Source organism: Nesoenas mayeri (genome assembly GCF_963082525.1).
Source record: "Nesoenas mayeri genome assembly, chromosome: 1".
NCBI lineage: Eukaryota > Metazoa > Chordata > Aves > Columbiformes > Columbidae > Nesoenas > Nesoenas mayeri.
In genome coordinates, this window is record NC_137541.1 from 104,366,367 (window position 1) to 104,392,447 (window position 26,081).

General features: G+C 42.5%; 1 protein-coding gene across 4 annotated transcripts in view; it reads right to left on the reverse strand.

The window, feature by feature from the left end:
- Positions 1 to 285: 285 nt before the first annotated feature.
- The window catches only part of GPM6B (glycoprotein M6B), a gene marked incomplete at both ends in the record, with an annotated part of 30,937 nt that continues 5,141 nt past the window's right edge, over positions 286 to 26,081 (reverse strand). The window contains 7 exons of one of the 4 annotated variants that reach the window (XM_080344730.1): positions 286 to 435; positions 2,790 to 2,855; positions 3,169 to 3,242; positions 5,161 to 5,332; positions 8,783 to 8,939; positions 12,917 to 13,103; positions 23,648 to 23,767. In XM_080344730.1, coding sequence (XP_080200856.1) covers positions 286 to 435; positions 2,790 to 2,855; positions 3,169 to 3,242; positions 5,161 to 5,332; positions 8,783 to 8,939; positions 12,917 to 13,103; positions 23,648 to 23,767 — 926 coding nt within the window. Of the gene's footprint in view, positions 436 to 2,008; positions 2,090 to 2,789; positions 2,856 to 3,168; positions 3,243 to 5,160; positions 5,333 to 8,782; positions 8,940 to 12,916; positions 13,104 to 23,647; positions 23,768 to 26,081 lie in introns of those variants that run through there. The other 3 variants (XM_080344731.1, XM_080344732.1, XM_080344733.1) reach the window with 3 other exon arrangements.

The following is a 26,081-nucleotide window of genomic DNA, read 5'->3' on the forward strand; positions in this document are numbered from 1 at the left end:
AATTCCTAGATACCAAAAAGTCTCGAAGAAGAAGAATTTGGTCACTCGTATTGTGAAGTGTTGCCTTTTAAAATGCCTGGAATAAAACCTCCATTCTCTCTATGAAAGGATGGAAGATTACCCATGGGAAGGTTTCCCTACGAATGTGTTCCAGGAGCTGGAATGTGAAGCTTTTGCAACTCCTCTCTAATTTTGTTTGGTAGACACACATCTGTACTGCAGAGCAGCTATCTGTTGATTTGTCAGAGCTACAGAATTCTTCTGCTGAATTACTGTGGCAAACATTTATGTGTAAGAATTGAGTTGCTCTTTTGACCGAGACTGGATATCCTGCAGCTCCTGCTCTTCTTTTGCTTTGATATCTTGGTAGGCCTGCATTTTGCTTGCATCCTTTAAGTAGGCCCAGTTAGAAGACAGTATCATGAGGAAGTGGATCTGGAAGAGAAGGGTGAGCATGATGGCTAGTGAGCATGTCAAGAGGCAAAGCAAGCTGCTAGTTAGATTAATAGACGCTCTTTAAAATAACGACCAAAAAAAATAGTTATTCTACGTTAATAAGCATTCTGTTATTAAAACAAGCACGGAGGCTATTTTCAAAGATCTCTAAGAACTGGGCATGCTAATATTTCAGTTGGTTATTCACAATTTAGAGAAAGTTAGTGTAACAGTAATAAAATGAGCTACAGAGTTGTACGGATCAGTTAAAATGCAGATGGGGAGTAGCAGCAAAAAAGTTTTGTACGTGGCGATGTATGTAATCTGCAAACTACGAGGTGCTCAGAAGAACTGCTTTCTAAGGTGGTGGTGTTTATGCCCATCCAAGCCCAGATCCTGGTCAGTCTTTTCCCCCAACAAGCAGATGAGAATTCCACCCTCCCCCTGGAAAAAGCCTGAAACTGTAAACAGTTTTATTTACGCGAACAAGGCTACATTAACATATTGAAAAATTAAACAACAAAACATGAGTCCAAAGCTAAGCAAAAGCATGCAATCTCTGGGTTAAGAAGTCTTAATTGTATATTAAGATAACTACATTTTAAACTTCCATTGCCCAAACCCAGATGAAGAGTTTTATATAATATATAGCAACTGGTTCTTTATTATTACTATTATTATTATTATTGTGTGGATTTTTTCTAGTTTGTGCATTCATCTCTTCCCAACTTCTTCTGACCATACTACATGCAAAAATCTACATCTGAAAACACTGATTCACTTTTTTTTTAAAAATCCCAACAGTGTAAAAAGGTCTCTATGATCTATGCATGGTTTTGCTTCCTGTGCAGTCATACTTACAGTTTTGAGATCTGGCTACTGAGAAATCAGTTACTAAAGTGCAAGCCATACAAGAACAGAAGCTATTTATATGCTGTTTCTTACTAGTTCAGGGTCCAAATGAAAGAATGTGATTGTTTTACGCAGAGCTAAAACAAGGATGTATTTCCTTCCAGAGAGAGCATGGTTTGGCAATTACTTGAAAATGAAGTAAAAGAAAATCATCAACTTTATCATCCATGCACTGGAAAGACAAGCCAACTAATTCAAAATACCTGGGCTTCTGATTTCTGCCAAAAGAGACTGGCAATACTTTACTGTTCTTTTTGTTTTGTACCATATATATTTTGTATGCTCAGGGAAGTTTTACTTGGTGTTCAGGATGAAGAATAAATTAATAGTTCTGACCCTGAATTGTTCCAGTATTTGTTTTAGAGATGACTGTTAGAAAAACAAGGAGACTTGAAATGGAAATGTCCCGTCTCCAAAAGGATGCTTTATAAACACCCCTACAGTAACTGAATCCTCTCGACATGAAAACATAGCCAGATCTCATCCACATCATAGTTTCATATACAAGAAGTCATTTTATTAATCTGATAAGCTAGCCGATGCTTACTGGAGCTATTTACAAGTACTGTAACACAATTCAGAAAGCTAGACTTTTAGCCTAGAGTGTCAGTGGTATTTCAAGCTACGCAATGCAGCTCTTTCTTTACTGGGCTTATACAATTTAGAATTTAGTGCAGCAATCTTCCCGACTCTTAAACTTCAAAACAGCATAGTTATATGTAGTAGCCATCATGTAGATCAGCTGGTGGAAGAGAACAAAATACAGGAGAGTAAGATACAACGAGGTGATGGCTCAAGCCCACGTGGGCAACTGTCGATACTTCTACAACAGACGTTATTCTCAGTTTCTTCCAGAGTGAAGATGCAAGACAAGTAACCTGTGATTTATCCGGAGAGGATAACCTACACGCAGACCTGAGGCTATTTCATCAACAAATAGTGAATTTACACCCAGATTTGGCTGACAAGAGGTTAGAAGCTGGCAGCTAGAGGAAGTGTTAAGACAGACGAAGCAAGTCATCCTGTTAACATCCCTTTTCCAACTGCTACCTGTAACTGGTATCGCAGAGTTGGACTAATCAAACTGCCCAGGTCCAGACAAAAAACCCAAGGGGTTACAAGCGACTGATCAAATAAACTACAAAAATGAAGAGAAAGAGCGAACATAAAAACAGAAATAGTGGGTAGAAACACGATTTTCAAAGGACATGCAAAGAATTTTAATCTAAGGATGGAGGAGGTGGGTTAAGATGACTTCTTAAAAGTTCAGGACCTGCTGACCTGTAATAACCAAATCATAGCAGAAAATGACAGCAATTACAGCTCACCTTCCTTAATATCTAGTATCACTATTTTTAAGGTACACACAAAATTTAATAATAAAGCATCTTAAGTCTGAAAGGAACATGTTACACAATAAAACAATAAAAAATGCTACCCACCAGGGCTATGACAGTGGCACCAGCTCCAGCACAAGCCACAATGAACAGGTGATAAGACATGTAGAACTAGAGAAAAAGACATGTTAAAAACATTGAGGTAATTGAGGACAGTATAAAATGCATTTCAACTGTTCTAGAAAATAAGGATAATAAAACCATCTTCATAGCAAGGTATGCAAAACTTCAGAAAATAAAAATGTTCTGAAATAATTTTCATTTTCTGGTTGACCTAACACAGAATAATTTCAGTGTTGTGTTAAAAATCAATCTCTTTATACTATTAGTATTGGTTTTCTCCAAAAACTTTCACCAAGTTATTTATTACACCATGCCCAAGTGTCTTGGATGCAAAAGCTGCGCACAGGTTATGTTTCTGTACCTCATTCGTGTTGCAGATGTTCTCTAGAATCGGGCCACAGGCTTTGCCAGGTACAGCATTCCAAGGGATAATACCTGAAATACCACAGCAAAAGAAACCACTAATTTCAGCGATGAACACACGCTTTCTGTTCCTCTCTCATCTTTTCCACCCACTGGCCAGTTGTGTTCCCATTCTGGGCACCGGTACGTTGACCAGGAGAGGTTTTGAGTTGGCGGGAGGAATTAAAACAACTCGCTCAAATTGTGCTTTCTCCCTATTCCGAGGCTTCCTGCCAAGACGTGTTCTCAGATGTGGTTTTCCCATATGGCAGCCAAATGGTTGGTTGGGTTTTTGCACTTCAGGTCCAGTCACACGCTGCCTACTCTCCCACTCAGCACTGGAAGGGATAATCTCCATCTCAGAGGTACTTGGCACCTTTCAGGATAGTACTTATTGGATTAAATTCTACTTGAACAAGTCATTACTGTAGAAAAGTGTGAATATGGAGCTAGAGGGAAGAATTACTTTCTTTTTTTTTCCCTGGTTTGGTCCCAGTAGGTAAAAAAGCACCAGGAGAGCACTGCTACAAGGAAATTCAGTCTGCCATACCTCACGTACTCCCAATTACTTTTGTTACACGACTGAAAATCTGAAAAGTTGACAGGATCTAGAAGGTTTAAAATAACCTAAATTTTGGGTCCATAACAGATGTAAAGCTTAAGCAAAAGCCATCTGAAACAGGAGAAAACCAGTTTGTTTCCCCCATATAACTTGCATGTCAGATGGTTGGAATTAGCAGCTCTGTAAGGGCAAACCATTGAAATTATCTCAGGATGGTGCGGCTTTCAAAAAGATTTCACAGGATTTACTTTAAAGCCAGCTGCTTCTCTGCAACTGCAATATTCACTTGAAGCCTTTTAGCTACTGCTTCCACCCAAAATCGCGAGGACAGTTCAGGGACACAAGTCGCCTGTTAAGGAGCTGCTCTGTCCCATCAGACATTGGAACCCAAATGCTTTTACTGCTCAGGAAACAACGCAGCCCCACATGGTGCCCATACAGCTGCAAAACAGTCAGGAGAAGCAGAAAGGTGGAGGAGCACATTTGCTCCCTGTACTCTCAGGCTTTGCTGCTGAAGGAAACATCTTCCCAGCCTCTTGCTGTCAGCCGCTAAAATAGAATGCAAATGTTTAACTGATTTGGGACTTCTTGCTTTTAAAAATGAATATAGCTTATCTTCTCCTGCTGGACTTACAGCCTGATACGGAAGCACAACCAAGTTTTTTCAACTCCGAATCTATTTTCTCAGCTTTGAATGATCCAGTCCAAAGAGAGAAACATTTCTAGAAAATACTACCTGAAATGAAGCCAAAAGTAACGGTGACAAAAGCTCTTCTGCATAAGGGAAGCTGAAAAGATTCAGGGAAAACTCACCTTAAGGAATGAACTACTTGAAAAGTCTGACCCTAGTTGAAGGTATTGTCCCCCTCCTCTGCTACCTGCACCCCCCTCAGCTTTCTGTGTGTCATCAGAAAGCAGTATTAATTCACTAATAGTTCAGACAGACTCTCGATTGCAGGTTTGGGGTCTTTTAACTGAAAATAATTGTTAGAGCAAAGTTCAGGTGTTAACTTCATATATAAATGCAAAAACAGCTTCTTGAAAGGAAAAAAAAAATCCATGCATATGGGTTCAAACCCCAGAATCTGGTTATCTAGTTCTCTGTACTATTTCTAAGGAGTTTATTTTGAGGCTGATCTATTTTTAAACCTAATATTATAGTATTGGAAACTGCTACGAAATCATTTTAGATAAATGACTTGCCAGTTCAGTTAAATTGATTGCATCTGGAAAGAGATCAGTGTTATCTGAATTAATTAGAAAAGTAATAGCATATTCAGAGATACGAGGTGCTTTTGCATTCGGTTCATTTGCTAAGGTTGAGACAAAACTACTGAAGACAGTCCAAGGAGAAAGGATAAGGCATTTAATCAGGATTAAAATGAGTACCGTATTGCCTGATATCCACGCAGATCTGGTCCCCTGGAACCGTCACATTTGTCTGAAGAGATTTGATGACTTCGCAAGTTGACCATATGTTATAGAACATAAAGACAGGCACAGCAGAGAAGCCAAAGACCCCAAGCCAGGCCACTCCAAGCACATAGGTGAGGAAAACAAACTGGGCAGAGAAAACACAAGCACTTCACGTTTATTCTTTGAAAAAAGTACTTGAATTTTCCTTAAAAAGGCTCCAAAATCACCTTTAACCATACTTTCAGAAATCAAGAATGACAACATTTTATTTCGAAGCGCAAATAAAACCAGTGTTCTCATTGCTTAGAAATACTGTGGTAGTAAAGTAATTCAGACATTTCCTTTTTCATCAGCCTGCTTGAGTAAGCAGCTTGCCCTCCTGAAAGAGCAGTCCATTAATTTCTTCAGATTCTCAGCTAAGCAAGGATGCTGGTTGCAGGCTAAAGCCAATAAAACTCCAACAAAAATCAATTTAAGGAGTTTTTTTAATTAACTGTAACATACTAGCATTTCTTTACAGCTTGCTAATCAAAACAATAGAGTAAATCGATGTTCACAGAGCTCTCCCATACTGCCAGACTTATTGAAATCAATTTTGAATGTAACATTGGAGAATATCTATATTTGCAAACATAGCACGACTGTTGCAGCAGATCAGAAAGATTCAATTGATCTAGTACACATCGCCAAGAAGAAAATTAGTTACTTCACTTTAGATTGGGGTGTCCAACTCGTTTTCACCGGGGGCCGCATCAGCCTTGTCGTTGCCTTCAAAGGGCCCGATGTAATTTTAGGACTGTATAAATGTAGGAGTAGTTACGTTTACACAGTCCTAAAATTACATCGGGCCCTTTGAAGGCAACCGCGAGGCTGATGCGGCCCCCGGTGAAAACAGGTTTGACACCCTTGCTTTAGAGAATCATGGATTTTCCATTGAAATTTGCTCATTTGGGTTTACTCTTAAAAACAAAAACAAAACCAAAAACAAACAAACAAAGGATTACATGCGATTTTCTTTGGTAAAATTACCAGGTATGGCACTCATTGCTTTGGAAATCTCCAGCTTCCCCCTCCCACTGGACCTCTTGCCTTTTCCCTTTCCTTCTAAGTTTTATGGTGAAATGGTAGTACTGGCATCACTTCCTAGGTCCCTCCTCATGGTGAGACTAGGATTTGGATCCTACTTGAAGAGCGGGGAAATGCTCTTCTATCTTATGTGCTGCCTTTTCACTGTTATTTAAGTGCAGGTGGACTGGAAAGACTTCATTTCCAGCAAAGCACTGATGCTGAACTATCTCACTCGCCACCTGTGAGGATGGGCAGGGCTCTGAGTGGGGAGGTTGTCACAGCCTGACCCAGAACTGATGGACTCAAGGAATGCTGCAGTGCTGGAACTTTGCATCCTCAAAGGCTTTTTGTCCAGGTGCACTGAAGGAGGCTGCAAATGTTACAGCAAAGGCTGAGCAATTGGTTACATTGTACAGCCAAGGAAGGTGGTGCCTGTAGGGAGGGGGAAGCGGTTGCAAAAGTAAGGCACATGGAGAACCCTGCTAGCCTTTAATTTATACACAGATGAATTGAAATACCCGATTTTGTATTAGATAGTGCCATACACCAGACTTGCATGTTTTATGCAAGAATTGCATAAAAGACTTGCATGTTTTATGCAATAATTCTCTCTCTGGAGTTTGGTAAGGACTGAGTGGACTAGTTTAAAGTATTTCTATAGATACACTATATGTAAAATATGGGTTTGTATACTTGCACGTTGGAAGCACACAAAGCCTTTAACTCCTAAAATACCCAGGAAATAACACACTCACCTTCACTGTGATAACTGTGGGAAATGGCTATTCTGCATTACCACAGCCAACAAAAATAATTTAGGAAAGTTGGAAGTCTATGTTGTGCAATAACCTTATACAAGATGGAAGGGACTGCCTTTCAGGACCTTGGTCATGTAACAGAGGAAGAAGCAGAGGAACTCTTACTGTACAATCACAGAGTGTCCTGAGTTGGAAGGGACCCACAAGGATCATCAAGTCCAACTCCTGTCCCTGTATAGGACAACCCTTGATCAAAGAGGCAAAAAATTGACTGTATGTCTAATAGCTTGTTGTCCGTACCCAGCTGCAGGCACTAGCCTGTTAAAATGATAGATCTCCTTGTAAAATTTGTTCTAACCCTGGTGTTTTACGGAGCTCTACCACTACACAGCGGCATACAGGAATTTTTATACCATGACTGTCACCACTCACCACTCATGTGTCTTACCAGAGCTCCAAGCCATTACTCAGCTGCTAAATTCTCTCCTTCATTGTGTGGACAAACATAAAAACACATTTTTCTGTCACATTTCCATGTGTCACACTGGTATTTATCTAAGCAGCTGACAATCATGTGCCTGCAACTACTCAACTGCACAGGCAATTGTGTGCACTAATGAGATGCACATATGTGTATGTTTCTAGTGTCTTTGTCTTTTGGATCGTTGGAAAACACTGCTTTAGATCTTTCTCCCTAGTGAAGATCACACTTCCTGGAGAAATAGTGAGTGAATAGCTGCTTAACTGGGAAATGATAGGATGTTTTATTTGTATTAGCTCTTGAAAAATTCACTAAGTATCCAACAGTACAGTGGAAAATCGTTAAAGCTTTTGAAAACAAACATGCATCTCCTTTGTATTTAACCAGCTGAAAGTACATACTTTTAAAGTACAGGATATAGATTGTATATTAAAATGCAACAATCACATCAAAAGCCTCTTCTCTTTTCACCCACACTTTCCTGTGGGCGATCTGTTACACTGCTTTAGCTTCCTCCATAACTACAAGCTTTGAATTCAGATTTTCAGAAATAGCTTTGAAATCCTTTCTCATAAACACAGTTATGTTTCTGTTCTTGCGGAGTGCGCCCTAAGGGACAACGTGGGTGAGAATCTGAAGTTTTATTTTTAGTTAAACTTTTTAAAAAATTTTGTTCTCATACAGAAGTATAGGGAAGGGAAGATGGCTTGTAACTTGAAGGCTTGAAGTGCTTCAGCTTTGCAAATAAGACTCACTATTTTATCTGTATGCTTTCTGCCATCTGCAAAAGCAAGACAGCAATGCTTGATTCAAGTGCAAAGATGTTGCAAAGCGTCATTCATTACTGAAGAATGCAGACATCCCAAGCAGAATTGACTATGAAGTCAAAGGCATTACAGTTTGTTATTTAAACAGCTCTACAAAATGCAGCCATTTTACAGTCTGCCTTTAAGCATCACTAGTGTCCTGCACGCTTAAAAGCACATCTGTCATTTTGTCTCACATTGAGTGTTTTAAAACTAGCAGTCTCCAACAACTTAGTTTAGACCAGTGGGTTCAGCTTTAGAGGCTACAGTAACACCCTGACAGTCCATCTGCAGAATTTGGATCCGACCAAGCATCCTCGAAGTTCAAAGGATGACTAGCAACAGGGATTGACTCTGACCACCTATAGGGAGTTAAACAAATAAGGCAGCAATATATTGCGGTTCGAAACCACAGGAGTCAAACTGAGCCCAATGTATTTCAGCAAGCAAAGATGACTGTTCCCATTTCTAATGCTACTCACCATTCCACTGATGCAGCGGCCACAGGCTGTTGTTTTGAACTCTCCATGCAGCTCCTTCACAGCACTTGTTGTATAAAAACCTTCTGCCAAAAGGATTATCCCATATAAGAAGAAAAATGATGCAATGCCATAAATTACATACTGCATTAGCTGTATTCTAAAATGGAAAAGAAAAAAAAAGATACAATTAGATTTCAGTCCTGTGAAAACAGTCAGTCCTCCCAAATCATAAACAGTATGAGATAACTCCCCTCGTAGAAATACAGTTCAAGGCTCCTTAATGCATTTTTAGGATGCGGGCTGCAGGAGAGCCCTGGAATTACTATCCCACTTCTACAGGTAAGCAATACTGACATGCATTAGTCTTGAATCTGCTTGAGCATCCCCTGTGTGGCAGTTCTTACACTGACTGGTATTAGTCACCATCTCAAAGCCCCAATTTCATGCCTCCACTATGGAGACTTTTTTTCCTGTTATTGATGCCGAAAACTAACTCAGGGAAGCTGAACTACTGGCTGAACTGCCAGGCTCTGTGGTGATTCCTTTGGCTTTGGGAAAGGAAGCAGTCCCTGATATTCACTGTTTTTACCCATAAAATCTAGCTAACGTATGTTTGCAAAAATTCAGTGATACTTCTCTGATACAAAACTCAGCAAATGCAGTAAATTCTCCTGAGGAGGAACAGTTCGCTCCACAGTCTAGGAGGGTACTTTCAAGTGAGCAAGTAGTTTCAGTGCCTTAAGTCACAGAAGTGCTGAGCTCCCCAAAATGTAATTAAATTTTCAAAAACTGAAAAAATATTTAGGAAATGCTTCTATTTCAGGAACTCTGGAACCATCCAGAGGAAGAAGATTGTAGATCACATGGCATAAGCATTTCCCTCAGATATGATTTGAGAAGGTTCTCAATTCCTTAGAAATCTACCATCTGCAATGACACTTATTGAATTTTTACTCTGTCTAGAATAGGTAAATGGAACGAATTATTTCTAAATATTATCAATCAGATTCAATATCTGAATCTGATCGTTTTGGAGGACGAGAATGATATATCTTTCATACGACATTTCTGTGGTCTCCAAACTCCTACTGTTATTAGCACAAGAACTTACAGCTTCTTAAACGTCATTTCATTGTTGGGATGGTTATTAGAGATGAAGCTATTCACAGAACAGTAGAGGTTAATTTTATACTGCCAGTTTGCTAAGGATAAATAATTTTTTCCTCAAATGCTTTTTCAATTCTTACCACTCTCCACTAAGTAGCTGTGAGTATACATGTACATCTCCAAGGAGCATCTGAATATTATAGATTAATTTCTTTAGAGAAGTGGTTACTACCATTTATATAGTTAAATGTTATCCAGATAGATACCACACCTCTTGTATCAAAATAGGATATCGCCCATTTAAAATTACACGTGGGAAGTGTTATGTTTATTTTACAAACTGATTAAAAATAACAGGATAAATCTGTTGCACCTGTGCTGTAAAGCATGAAAAAATTAAGCCAACATTTGCGAGAGAAGAATTCATACCACCATCATTAATAGTCTAGGAGGAACTTGATGCATGTTACCCGAAATATGAAACCTGGTTAAAAATCCATTTCACAAAGGGTGCCCTACTAGTATATTTTTCATGTATGTCTCTCTGGCCTTAAATTATTTGTTCCTTTCTAGCATCTTTTCTCCCTTGCCTTGTTTTACCTCCATAAAGCCCAGGACCTCAGCTGCTTTGGTAGGAATGACACATTTCCCCAGCTGCTAGACTGACTTGATAAGAAACATTGCCAACAATTCTCCAGAAATTAAAACTTGCTGCCTACCATAGTTACTTTTGCAATTTCTTTTATTTTGCTCAAAATAAGAATGATACAAGCACAAGGCCATTTTGTTAGTTGGTCGGATGGAATAGCAGCTTAGTTATTTGCTAAATCTTGTGTCTAAATGCAGGGTCCCCATGGCTCATGCCCTGGAGCTGGGGACATGGCACCCAGCCAAACCATGGGGCTGGGAGCTGCTGGGAGGCGGGACAGGACCCCAGTACGGTGCAGCCCCAGAGCCATGTGGCAGACCTGGGCACAGGGGGTCCTGCGAAGGAGAAGCAGCCCTAAAATGGTGCTGTGGGACCAGCGACAGAGCTCTCAGGGGATGGGAAGAGGCCAATTGTGGAAATCTCAAGCTGAGCGCATGGAACCTGGCCCACTGGCAATGTGCCACATGGGCCCCCTCTTCATGGACACGTGGCCCACACAGGGACCCCTGCCCACAGCTCTTGGGTGGCTTCTCACAGGTTTTAGCTGCCCTTACTCGTGCCACCCCCCTGTACAGAGCGGGGACACTAACAGGAGACCTCAGCACAGTCTACATCTTCCTCACAAGGGGAGGAGGAGGGGCAGGTGCTGATCTCTTCTCTTTAGTGACCAATGACAGAACCTGAGGGAACGTCAGGAAGATGTGCCAGGGGAGGCTTAGGTTTGACATTAGGAAAAGGTTCTTCCCCCAGGGGGTGGTGGAGCACTGGAACAGGCTCCCCAGGGAGGTGTCACGGCCCCAAGCCCAACAGTGTTCAAGAAGAGACTGGACAACACCCTCAGACACATGGTGTGAACTGTGGAGTTGTCATATGCAGGGACAGGAGTTGGACTCCGTGATACTTGTGGGTCCCTTCCAACTCAGGACATTCTGTGATTCTGTGATGCACAGGGGAGGTCTCCAGCCTGCAGCCAGTGCTGCCCTGTGGTAAGCAGCAGGCAGGAGGCCGAACCCAGAGCCAGTCGGCATCCTGGCACCAGGACATCATCATCCTGAACCGAGACTCAAGCAAAATTCCTGTGCTGCCGAATAAAAGCCTTTCCACAGCCTGGTGGTCCAGCTGGAGGGGCTGCCAAGGACCAGTGTGTTCAGATCACCTGGGACCCATCCATCCCTCAGCGACCAGGGGAACGAGAGGCTGGTGCTGGTGGGGCTGGGCAAGAGCCCTGGTGCTGGCCTCCACGCTCTCCTCTGGTGCCATACAGAAACCTTTGGAACACAAAAGCCCCAAATATTTAACCAGTGGTTATTTCCAAAGGCTACGATTGCAGAGACATTTAAGCTATTTCCAGTCTTTTATCTCTCTTTTTTTTCCCCATCTATACCATACCAGTCTGCCTTCTTCTAAGGATGAATGGACAAAACAAGACTTCCCTGTTATTCCTGTCATCCCTTCAAACTTGGTGTCACCAACAAACACTGAATCTACTCTCTTTCAGATTAAAATCAATACCCCTTGTTCAGTCACTACAAGCCCTGGTGAAAAGCATTTTTAGATCTTTCTTATAAGCCCATGTTATATATGGAAAGGCTGCAACAAGGTTTCCCAGGAGCCTTCTCCACACCGAACAACCCCAGCTCTCTCAGCCTGTCCTCACAGCAGAGGTGTTCCACCCCTCTGATCATTTTTGTGGCCTCTTCTGGACCCTCTCCAACAGGTCCATGTCTTTCCTGTGCAGAGGGCTCCAGAGCTGGATGCAGGACTCCAGGTGAGGTCTCATCAGAGCTGAGTAGAGGTGCAGAATCACCTCCATCAGCCCACTGGCCACGTTCCTTTTGATGCAGCCCAAGATTTGGTTTGCCTTCTGGACTGCAGATGAACGTTGCTGGGTCATGTCCAACCTTTCACCTACCAGTATCCCCCAGTTCTCTGCAGGGCTGCTCTCAATCAATTCATGTCCCAGGCTGCATTGATTCTGGGCATTGCCCTGACCTAGATGCAGGACCTTGCACTTGGACTTGTTGAACCTCACGAGATTCACACACGGCCCACTTCTCAAGGCTGTCAAAGTCCCTCTGGATGCCATCCCTTCCCTCAAGTGAACTAACTCAGCTTGGTGTCATCTGCAAACCTGCTGAGGATGCACTCAGTCGCACTGTCTATGGCACCAATGAAGATATTAAATAGTATTGGTCCAAATATAAACAGGTTAAGCAGGATACATGCTCTGATTGTGTGTGAACATCAAAATCCCACTGAGCGCTGTTGGACAAACAAGCAATCTAATACTCAGGAATGGAGACTGAGGTTTGAATCCACCTCTACTCATTTAGCATGAGGGTGTTACAAGGAATAATGGAAATGGAAGGCATACTTACACTTCACTCAGCAAAGCATGGTCGCTGGCAGTCGTGGAGAAGTGCTGCTCGAGGATAGACACGGTTCCCGTGAGCGCCACGTGGCCACAGCCACAAAACAACGCTACCCCCGAAAAGCAGAGAATGGTTGCCACGAGCGAAGCATATGGCACTCCTCCTAGGCACTTAATGCAACATTCAAAGCAACCTAAGCAGAAGAGAGAAAGCAAAAGAAATGTTATGGGCAAAAAGCAAGTTATGGGGAAAAAAATATCAGTCCTCCACTTGGCAAGAGCCACAAGGACTAAAAAGCCCAGACATTGACATGCTAAGCAAAAATCTATAGGTGGTGCAAGACAGCACCACCCTCTAAAGCAGTGACCTACAGATCTGTTGGTATGGACTCAAAGCCCAGAAAGTGGGCTGAGTGCTCCTGACTTGACAGGATCAAGAGGAGATCGATGAGACAGCCTATGAAATGGAAAAAGAACAAAAATTACTTGTCTAAAGCGATCCACTGTGATTCAGCTGCTCATACAGAGCTCACCATGTTTCAGCATTACTAATGGCAAGGGGACCAGCTACACTGGCACCATTCAGGAAGCCAGACAAGCAAATACTCACGACAACGAAGCCTTTTGGAAAAGTAAGCGATACTTTGCACTTTCATTGGAAGAAGAACACATTTAGGACTGCAAAATTTAACTACTCTACACTCTCCCATGGCTTCTGAGTATCTTTTTGTATAACTTCATATGAATTTATAGGGGTACAAGTATTTTAACAACAGAAAAATTGAATGAGAGCCAAGGGGTAGCAATTTTTACCAAGAGCAGTGAGATGAAGACGTAATACACAGACATTTCCAGCTTTACAGAATACACTGGATTAACAGTGATCCCTGAATACACTCTGCAGTAGCACAACGATTTTAATGAAATGCATCATTTAAGCAATTTGAGTTAACAAAACACCCCCCTAGAACTGCTGTTCTACAAACACTGTAATAAGGAGGTTGCAGCTGAATCGCCAGGTTCCTCCCAACTGCGTGGCCTGAAAACCCATCTGCTTGCAGAGCTGGGAAATGTAAATTGGAAACAAACACAGCTTTTAACTGCGCTATAATGGTAATGGCAATCCATACCAATTCATTACTTCAGGGTGATGGCATTAAGCTGTCTCCATTAATGGGCATTTCATACAACTGTGCAAAACACAAGCCATTAAGACAACGTTTAATGGAGTGGCCAGCGTTGCACGTCACAGGAACAGCCCACTGCTTCTACGGGAAGGCATTAAATGGACAAAGCATTTGAAGGCAGGGAGACAGCTGGCAAGTACGTACATCACATCTTCCCACCCCAAAAATTCCTTTTAAAGCTCAGCAAGTCTTCAGCGGCCACACAAGGCAAGTTTATTTTTATTGCCCTCCCTTTCCCATTAATGAATGAGCTGCAGAGCAGGCACTTCTCTGAACCACTGTGGAATAACATGCATTTGATAACTGAAAGTCTTCCCATTTTATAAGTGGGAAACTCTTAGAGAGTCACTAGCAAGTGTCCTAGTCAGGCTCAAGTGGCTATCACCACTGAAATGACTTACAAAATGCCACTTCACTAACTGCAGACAAGATTTAATTCTACGGAAACAAGCCTGGGAAGCTTTTATAGTCAAGCCCACAGCTGGAGTAGGAACTATCTTCACAACAAAAATACTGCCGAATGAACAAACACTGCAGCTTACTGGTGATGGGGCAAACACAATCCAAATGCGCGCTATCAGAGCAAATTGTCTCCGATTTTCATCTTACCACAGAGGTCCAGGGGCAAGTTCAGACACTGGACCTTGCAGAGTGATGCTCTGCTTTGAGGAATCTGCCTAAGTGCAGCTCAAAAGCCACACGCAATGGTAATCACACACGTGAAGCTGGCTCGCCTCCGCAGCATCTGCTCCCAGGGCAGGCACAAACCTCCAGCAGCTAATCCAAGAAACGCTTGCACCTGGCACAGGTTTAGCACTGAAAGATTATCCAAGAGTAACCATGCTTTGATCCAGCCGGCAACACTCAACACACACGTGGACACACACACAAAGTGAACGGCCTTTCAGGCTGCACTCCCATAGGAGAAGGCGACTGAACACTAGATCATTGCTGGTGTGGAGGGGGTTGATCACCAAATCATGCTGATCCACCAACTGCTTTGCAAAAGGATCCCATCAGAGACATGAAACAAAAACAGCTGGAAACAAAGCCAAGGGACTGATGGGGTCTGAAAGAAAAGCTGCCAGGGCAGCCTGCTTGAAAAAGCTCTCAAAATCAGTATAGATCCATACTGACAATTAACTCCCCACAACTAGATAGCTGTCCTCCCGGTACCCCACACTCCACAACTGGCTTTTCAGGCCACCAGCAGAACATCTGCCTGGAGAGTTTGTCAGATCCCTTACCCAAACACATGGCAAGATCTGCCACTAATCACAGACCCTCAAACAGAAGCTGAGAGTGGCAAAGCCCATCTCACCTCCCAGTTACTGGCAGCTGCACGTGGCATCTTTGTGGCCATACTCTTTATGTCTTCCTCTCCAGCCCAAGTAAAAGGCATCACAGTATCTGGGTGGCCATGGTTTTATCAGTGCAGACCACGGCCAAGGCACACCCCAAGCGGTGTCTAAAGCAGCCACGCTATTTTGAGCGAGGCAGAGAAAACTGCCCAAATGTGGAAGTGCAGCAACTACTCGCCCTCGCACCAAGACTAAAGCAGGAAGCAGAGGGACTTCATTTCCCAGGAAAACAGCATGTGGCCAGCTTGCAAGCGCAGGAAGCATCCCAAACCAGCACGTTTCCAAGAGACAGCATCCATCCAAACAGTCATTCTGCACCCAAACTGACAGCAGAGCTGCATGCAGCCTCCTGCCAGAGGGTAACTAACTGTGGGACACGGCCTCATCAGGCCGCTGGGGTTGCCAGACCCCTCACAGATCCCATTGTGAACCCTTTTCATCAGGAGCTTAAATCTATGCCTAGCCTGAGCAATATAGCTAGTTTTATAATTTTGGTTTAGAGCAAGTCTAAACCAGTACTGCCAGGAGCAGTTTTCAAAACCAGGTAAAAATCTGAAGCCCATCAAGCACTGAGATATGCTTACCAAGCTTCTCAAACTAGCACTGAAGCAAATCAGAGGATTTCTTCAAAAAAACAAAAGCTTTTCAGGCAACCTGTTTTATGGTCTCTCTCCCAAGACAGCAAGTATCTTCATACAGTACAACTGAAAACCCATGAGAGTATTTGCCTAGTTCACGCTCACATAGTAAATGGCAAACACACGGATGACAACTGCAGGTTGGAGACCGGTGAACTCAAGCTGACAAAAATTAGTAGTATTAAAATAAGTTTAGCTTCAGCATTCTGCTAGTTTTTATTTTCCATATGGTCAAAACACACTGAACTTTTCAGCTATACATCCACTTCCAACACAGCAGTTTAAAACGATTTAAATATGAAACTGTACAGCACAAATACACATCACTGCATCTCCCTTTTCAATAGCCATTTTGTGCAAGGCATCACTAGAACCTTTTGTGCAACTCAGCAGAATAAAAACATTTTTTGTCCTCAGGCTGGCGAGCAGCAGTTGCCATGGAGGCAGGTTAATAACAGCCCAGTGATTTGCCCAGAGCTGCCTGTGATCTTGGCTACAGATTTAACACACTCTCAGAAGGAGGGCAGCTAAAACAAGGACTGAGATTATTCTCTAGGGAATGAATGCTATTAAACAGACACACACACACACAAATATTCTTGCTAAAGGACAAAAATAAAGAGAAGAGAAAAAACAGGAACCAGCTATTTTTTTAATCTCCTGGAAACTATCTGTCACAGGAAATTGGTAAAGGATGAACCTACATATGTACACAAATCGGCACTTGGCTGCTTAATGTATGAAGAACAATTATACAATCTACCCAGCAGTGTACAGGCTACTGCATATATGCAGGGGCTTAGCCATTCAATTTCCTATGTCAAAAGGCAATTGTGTGGCTAAACCTTCTTTGGTACATTAAGTACCGCTTCAAGATTTAAACTCAGAAAAGCAAGGTAATACAGAATTAATAGAAAGCAGACTTTAAAAAAAAAAGGCAATTCTCAGACTCCAACTTATCCCACAAAGGTCAAGATGGAATGGAATGACAAAATCTGTGCTTTGGAAATGCCAAAAGACAATGCAAAGGGATCAGGTAGTTGCCTTAAGTATCCCCAGGGGTTGCTCTAGGAAGTTCACACATCAGCTCTTGATGCCTAGAGTTGAAAAGTTGAGACAGAACACATGTTCACAAAGCCACCCCTCAAAGCGAAGCATGGAAAACATGATGGGAGGGAAGAGTGTCCACACCTCCTGGACAGAAAACCAGCCTGTTCTCTAATGTCCCAAACTCCTCCTAGGTTGAGCTTGTGCCTCAGTGCATCTCAGGTACAAACCATTGATCCCAGAGTCAACGTCACTATGGAACAAAAACACAAGGAACAAAGAAAACTTGAAAGGAAGCTTGAAAATCTCCAGGCTCCCCTGGCTGTTTTCTGATTTAGCTCCCACTCTCTTTTCCTTAGAAGTTTCATTTCTTCCCCTCCCATAAATCTGTCTTGCTGTTCTGAAAGATGAAGCAATGGGCACCATTTTGTCTCATCACTTCCTGCAATTATGCAGTGCATTTTTAGAAGTTCTGGCATGTTGGACACTTGTCCAGTTACTCCATGGTAGAAATAACCCAGCTTGTTCCACCACAGAGCCACCATCTCTGATTTCTTCAGCAACACAGCTCAGAGAGCAGGTGTGGAGGAGCTGTTTTAACAAAAAAAAGCTTCTGAGAGACCCAAGGAAAGAAAAAGTGCCAGATATGATCTCAAATGAAAGTGCCAGATAACATCTTAAATGCAGCCATTGCATGTAAATCAGGCTCATTACACATCTAGGGAGCCTGGTGTTGAGAGTACTACTCCCAATTCACAAATAAATATAAGAGGAGAACTCAATACTTTGTATTCACCTCCTGTTTCCCCAGGGCTGAAGATTACCCAATACCAAGCATGCATAATATAACTGGAGTCCTAAACCACCATGCGTCTTTGTCAGAAAATGAACTTTATGTCAATGGAAGCAAATGCCAATTTACTTTCTGCCACCAACCGTATTTTTTAAAATCTCCATTCTGAATAGCTTATACATGCTAGGATGTACATTTTCATACCTTACAGCATGATTGATGGCTATGGGAAAATCAGTGAGGAATACAGGGATACACTATTACCTCAGAAACAAAAATGGAATTTACCCCCTTCTTTCCTGTGTGAGAATAAGCCAGTCCCTGGCAGTAAGATAACTTTACTTCTCACATCTATCAGCCACCAGAAGCTGAGGGTCAGTGGCAACAGTAAAATAAGATAAAACATTTAGTCTTACAAGGGTGAGTTTAAAGCATGTGACAAATTTCTCTCCACACTTTAAGAGAGGCACTAAAATAAAAAGGCTGTGTGTTAAATTGCTTGGAAGTCTTTGTTGAAGCTCTATCCTTACCTATTCCTGTTCATCTTAAAATTTGCTGGTTTACAAAACACAGCACAAAGCTAAAACCTCTGCTATTGATTACAATAAATGCTCACTCACCACACTTTTGGATTAAGCACATTAAACAGACTAAATTGGGAGCTCAAACAGAAAAAATCCTTCACTTTTCTCCCAGAAACCTCTTGAAGCTCTTACACAGAAAACTTCCTTTCAAGTTCAGCCTTTTCTAACTTTGCATTTTTGTCCTCCCCAAATCAGAAGCTGTAAAATTAACTTATACTGAAAATGAACTCTTCATGAGAGTCTGAAAACTTAACACAAGGGTATTTTAGTCTAGCCAGACCGACAACTTCCCCTCTGCACTTGCATCCTCCTCTTCCAGAGCTGTTAATCAATAAATATTCCTTCATAGCCAGCACAGTATATGTGAGGGAGAAGATGGGACTTTGGGTGACCACAGCCGTCAGGGCTGCCACAAAAGATCAGATCTGAAATCCAGCAAGACCATCACTCTCATCATTCACAGTGGCTGGCACGAGATGCTTCACTCAGGTGAAACGTGGCGAGACCTGGGTTACTCTGGTCCATCCAGTAATTCTCATCCAGTCTCTACTATTTAAGAGCTACTTGAAGAACAAGTAGGTCCTTTCTGAAGGTTATCAGTGTTATTTGCAACTTCTCCAGATATCCTTGATACATATGTGAGATATTTGGTTTCAGCAGTCATACAGCTAGTTCCCCACTCTGAGAAGATATTTATTCTCTGTTACCAGTTTTAAGCCTGATATCTTCAAAATTCATTAGATGGTTACATATTCTTGTGTAGCAGAGAACTAAGAATCCTTACTCATGCCTCCTCTGCTGGAACCGGCACAGAGAAACCAGGAGAATTGGTGCACACTCAGAACAAACATCTCCCAGCCTGGAAGCACCATTAGCAGACCACATGTAAATCCACAAAGCACCAAGTATCTCTGTGCTACTGCACGAGTAATGATAATAAGCTGCTCCTGAATATTCCAACAAAAATGCAGCAGGCACAGATCTAAAATCAAGGACATTTTTTTCTAACGTGATTAACAACAACAACAAAAAACATCCCTGCGGAGGTTATCAATATTCATCAACAGCAAAATCTAATTTTTTTTCCTTTCACTAAAGAAAACATGGCATTCAAATTGGAGAAAAGGCTGTTTTACCAAGGCAAGATTTGCCTCTTCTTAATGCTGTTAAATGACACAGAGAAGACTCTAAGAACAGACAGCAGTAAACACCATCCCCTTTTTTTCTTCAAATCTCAGGCCCAAACCAACACTTCTTATAGGAAAAAAAATATATTAGCATTCCCACTGCAGGAATCAAACCTGTTTCATGCAAGGCCCGATGACCCAAATGGTCTTTTACAGGCCTTATCTAATTTATCATCTTCAAATTTATCGAAATACACACACTCCCAATCTATATCATTCCCAGCCCCTGCAAGGCTCATTAAGCTCACAGGTGTTCTGAAGGCATCTTTTTCAGACAGTGCAATCTCTGAAATACAAATCACTCCATCTGCGCTATTGCTAGTGCCCATCGCTGTGTGAGAGCAAGGAGCCAGACCTGCACGGGAAGAACAACGCTGCCCCATGAGACAGCAGGACAAGAGAACTGCTCTTGTCCAGCTTTATTGGTCTCGGGCAAAGGACAGCCAAACATCTGCTTATTTTAATGCATGTTGTCTCTGTTTTACTGTCGGCCCATGAAACAGTGCAAACCACAGCAGAAGAAAAATACTTAATAAATGATTTGGAAAAGTCCTTACTTCAAACAGGTTTATATGCAATACTTGAGAATGAATATTCTTTAGCTATAAGCTACTTCTGCAGAAAAAAAATTAAGTAGATGATTTAAAGAGACTCCTCACATAAGGAATAGCTCAAGCACTGTTGATATAAGCTCTGACGTTATTCCTCCTGGAGACTCGTTCTGGTGTTTTTCTCTCCGAAATAACCTTTTGCACAGCCTGAGCATGTGGAAGGGCTCACTGACACGCAGAGCTCCAAGTGCAACCACATTGCACCAGCAAGGGCAGCCTCTGATCCAAACTGTGGCCGTAACTCTCAGCTGACACATCAGCAACTCCTTGCTCAACACACCAGAAGACATTCCTCCTTTCTGCCCTCACTCTGACCTCACTCCCCTCACTTCACCTATTGTTGTCCCCTTGGAGAAACACTCAGTAGGGTCAACATGCAAGAATTGCTGCTTCAGTAGATGCCAGCCCAGCTGATAATTTTGGACAAACTCAAATCAAAGAGATAAAACAGATGAAGCGATGGGCAGACTGCCAAAGATATTCCAATGCTTGAAGGTCCAGACAACATCTCTGGGGGCAGTACAAAAGCACTGAAGCATTTCAGTCCCATGGGAGATCTCAGCAGTTCTGTGAAACCTTCTGTAAAGATATTTGGGTTTCCTTGAGTCAACCATCCTCTAGACCCACCTGTATTTGGCTGACATAATTCTTAAAGCTGATTTTTACTTTAATCAAAGGTATCTTACCTGGAAGACTGGAGTTGAGACTCTTAGCTCCACCTTTCTGGCAGCTGTAACTCACCTCACTCTCCATCAGCCTTCAGCCCTCTGCGGGAGAGCAAGACTTTTGCCGCACTGCATTTCAGCCACCGCTACTCACAGCTTCCCCAGTTGACTCCTCCCTAGCTACAAAGAAGCAAACAGAAACACAACCTCTCTGTCCCTAGCGCTGAAGGTGAAAAACTGTGTGTGTGGGGAACTCCTACGTTTCAGGGACAACTGAAGCTGACAGCATCTTCCCAGACCTCTACCCACCTATGGAACTAGAGAAGCAGTAAGAAACCTGAACCACAACTGCAGAAGTCCTTTGCCCTGCAACAGTCTCCATGTATGTATTTCCCCAGTTGCATCCCCACTATACCATTTTCAAAATTTAAGCTTCCTTCAGTAAGCGAACAGTTTCATTTGCATGCCCTTATGCACTCAGAAAACAGATGAAACACCTCCCAGCATCTGGGGGAAAAAAAAAAGATTCCCATAAAGCAAACAACACCCAGCCTTGGAAGAATGCCTACAGCTAAGCTTATGTTAAACAACCTTTCTTACTAAAGAAAAAGATGGTACTTTGCTTCCTGGGGGAAAAAAAAAAAAGGTTCATTAAGTTTGCAGGTGTTCTGGGGATACCTTGGCTCCAGCACTGCAGTGAATATCCCATGCTGACTCTTCCCATATTGCTCAAAGGGCAGATTAAAGCTTAAAATTGGGAAGAGAGATCCTGTTGTACATGGAGAGCCCAGGAGAAGAGGTGGATGCCATAGCTGCCACTGAGGTGCTCTCCTAGTGATGTCCACTCAGACATCAGCAGAGGAGGCAAAGTCAAAATATCTGCACTGCAAAGGCACCCAAGAAATAACGTGGCTTGTCAAAGAAACAGAGAGCTGATCTCAGACAGCAGCTGATGCCACCCAGCAGTGTGGAGCTGTATGCCAGTACTGCAGGGAGGCATGTCACAGCCGTGCCTTGTGTTGTGACTGAAGTGACATTTTCCCTCCAATCTAAGGGAAAGGAGCAGAGACCAGTGTTTTCACTGTGGCTAATCCATCACTGGCAGATCGGTCTTACTCAAGACCTGTTCAGAGCAGTTTCATTGCTGCCTAGAAACCTTTTCATCTCTCTAAGTGTAGCCATTTGAAGCATCTTCCCTGGTACTGGCATTTTTGGTCTTCGCTGGTGGGGTCTTTTTCCCTCCATCAGCATGAACCCTTTCGTTTTCAACTCCTCCATGACAGGCACCACATTTACCTGCGTGTTATTTCAGGAAGCTTCACAAGGCAGCCTGCATAGGGTTCAGTTGCCTAAACAAGGGTTTCTAGCACCATTTTAGGTGCCAGACTCCCAGCTGCTGCGACAGAAGGCTGTGCATCTCCTCTGCGTCCTGGCTCATCTGTGCCAGCACATATGGACGTGTCTCATCACTGGGGACAACTGATGGGGCACGAGACCCTGATAACAAGGCACCTGGCCTGCTCCCCCCATGTCCTCCTTCCCAGGAAGACAGCGTTTATAATCTATTGCTCCTTCCTGAAGCATTTCTCCTGTGTATAAAATATCCCATGTGCACCGATGTGAAATTTGGAAATGTCTTTTCGCAGCACCGAGTCTGTCAGCCAGGTCATTTATCCTTAAAATGAATATTGATATTGAAGAGGAAGATCATGGTTTGCAACCTAAGTATTTGCCAAAAAAAAAAAAAAAAAGCCATTTTGAAATACAAATACATAAACATTTGAATCCAGAAGAACAAACGTGTGAAAATATAAGGGAAAGAGGAAGGATTAGGCAGTAAGCTCTGGTGAATATTTCCCTGCAATTGCGGAGGCAGGCATCTCCAGCAAACAACCTGTCAAGCAGGCTTCAGTCAATCAGCTCCATAAAGAGAAGAGGATTGCTGGATAGAGCTAGCTGCAAATGCTATCTCTGAGCATTTATATCCTTCGCTGTGCTAACCAGCAGTCAGACTGGAATTTTCCAATGCAATCAATCACGTGTTTGACTTCAGGTGTCTCTCTGAGATACTTCAAAACTAAGTTCCCTCCAAACTCTTCAACAAAATAGGATTTTTCTGAGGTCTCAAGCCAGATATCAAAAGGACAGGCATGTGGAATCACCAAACAGTTTTTAAAGCCTCAGCTGATATGCTCCTTTGAACTCTGACATATGCACTTATTGCTTCTAGCAAGGGAAAAATGCAAACAAAACCACGGAATAGTGTCTAGGAAGTATACTGCAAGAGACCAGTGAATCTGATGTGCTGTCACTGCTTTAGTGTCAATTTCTGCATTTGTGGCTGATCAGTTTGAGGATAGATTCACCTGCATAAAAAACCCATAATACGTCATCTCATCTGTAAACAGTTCTGAAACAATCAGGCAGCATAGTTAACAGGGAGGTGTCCCTCACCACACATTATAGTCTTTGAAGCATTAATAACCACATTTAAATTTATATCAACTATTTGTATGAAAGAACTAGGCTTCTTACAGCCTTAACAAACAAAAGAAAAGAAAACAGAAGAACATAATTTATCTTAAATTGTTAGGACTAGTGCAAAGCATTAGGTTTATGCAACTACCATTTCTGAACTCTCCATTTCACCCAGCCCTTTATTTACCTTGAATCCCCAAAGGACTAACATTGCCTCTCAATGCTGGCACATGATGGTACCGGTGTGGCCTTGAACTCCTGTACATCCAGTGGTACCTGCCAATTTCCATTTCTGGTCTGGTGATCACTGCCAATTTTAGGTGGTAAAAAGTCAGTGTCACCAGCAAGTTTTAGTTCAGTACTTTCAGTAATTTAACTTATTTAAAAATAAGAGCTCAGAAAAACACGCTGTAGTTTCAGAACTGAAACAACATAACCTTACAAACCAAGGGAGAGGGTGGGAGGGATGACTGACAGGGAAACGCTCACACAGGTGTTAAGAAAGGTTGCATAGCTAAAACTCCGCCTAGGATTTGAATTTAATACAGATTGAAGGGCACTCTATTCCTTCCCTCCACCCACTCTCACATCTCCCTCCTTTTGTCCGTGGCAAAGAGCTCTACTCCAGAAGTAAAGGAAGACAAAGTCATGGAAAAACACGTTACCTGATCTTTTAAAAGACCTTAAATCTGTCAAAGAAAATGATTATTGTCACATGTAGAGGCAGGGCAAACACAGGAGTTTGCTCCATTACTTTCTTACATTAAAAAAAAAAAAAGTCAAGGGTTTTATTTCACAAAGGCTCTGGTCACATCCAAAACCCTGGACCAAGCATGTTAAAACAGACTTGTTCCAGGTTTACAATGAAGGAGAGCAGCTATCCTTCTTCTCCTCTTTTCAAAGGACAGAAGCAGCTCAGCAACGAGATCTCACGCGTGGTAACACACCTGAGCCGCTCACACACTCATCGGCACAGGGTCTTCAAACAACATCAAACCGCTTTTGAAGCTACATGTCCCCCCTCGGCACCACTATGGCTTTGTCACGGCTGTCAGGGTAAGACAGACTGATCTCTATTTAAAATGCACCAGAGCCCCACTCTGTGGTGGCTAAATGAGGAGTTAATCATCACCTCTGGCCAAAATAAATCCAATTCAGCAGCATTGGGGCATGTAGAGAAAGTGAAGATTATGATGGTGAAAACCCATCTACTGTAAACTAGATCAGAGACAGATTTCAGGGGGTGGGGGGAGTAGAAATACCATAAATTTCTGGGATGTGAGGGGCTAGGAAGGTCCTGGACCTGGTCCCTCTCTCATATGGTTTTTCTGCTGGTACAACGAGGAGTTTGACACAGCTGCATTTGGATATGCCAAGAAGAGAAAAAATCTTGGCATCAAATCCAAATGTTGCATTTAGAGATTTGAAACAAGAATTTGTTATCAGCAAATGAACTCCAACATTAAAACAGTCTTTTGGGTTTCGGATGCAAACTTAGTATGAATGGCTCTCTAAAGGGTACTTTGTGGCCTGGTATTTCTGCCCAACCTGTGGCTCAACACACAAAGCAGTAAGCTGGTATAAGGTAGTATATTTTTCCTAAAACACATTATTCCATTTGGTACAGCTGACCCTTCCTTTTAGGAAAGGAAAAACCCACATCTTATGAGCATAACCAAATGCAAAACATGTTGAAAGTATTGTTCCAAAATGACTGCACACGCTTAGGATGATATCACCTCCTTCTGCTTACACAGGAACAATCCCATTTTTGAGATCCCAAGGAACACCATAATAACTGAACTGGAAACAAAATGGAAAATAATATAATTTCTTGCAAGTGCTGCACACTGTCTCCTCTCCCCCTCCCAACTATCTGCTCCCTGCTTTGTTGAAGCTACTTACTGGACACTGGTAACAGAATCAGATTAAAAAATAAATGAATTAAAAATAACCAGCTGCCAAGACTTCCCAAAAGAAAAAAAAAATCCATCTGCACTGCAGCGGCATCTAGATCAAACCCTTGGCACCAAAAGGGTTTTATCCTACCAAGCCTGAACTCACAATTTGAGATTTCTCCGGCAGTGGCTACAAAAGCCACTTGCTCAGAGCAGCAGAGCAGGCAGCAGCTGCCCTTCTCCCTTAGTCTGGGGGGACCCTGGTGAAGTCACCGCTGCCTGCTGCGAGACAAACATCAATCCCTGAAATGTGGACAGAGAATGTAAACTTTCCAGCATAATTTCTGTAAGTGAAAATATTCTATGAACTTGGGGTTTTTTAAATAGCAATTTCTGGTGCTGCCAATAACAGGGCTTCTTTCATTATAAACTGGTTCAAACTCTGTAAGGAGTCTCGGTTTTTCCACTGCTCTACAAAGGGCTGTTGGGTAGCCCTCACTGCACCCCTGGCACAACCTCTGAAGTTGAAGAATATCATTTGGTGGCTTTGCTGGGCCCCACCCAGGCCCACTCATGTAAAATCACCAGGTCAAAAGCCCCCCCGGCTTCAGCGGTGTAACAACTACCACGCACAGTACATATGAATTCAGAGTTTAACTCTGTATCCCGAATAGTCACGAAAGGAAATAGGTTTAGATGACTTATTTATCTTTAGTTTTTTGA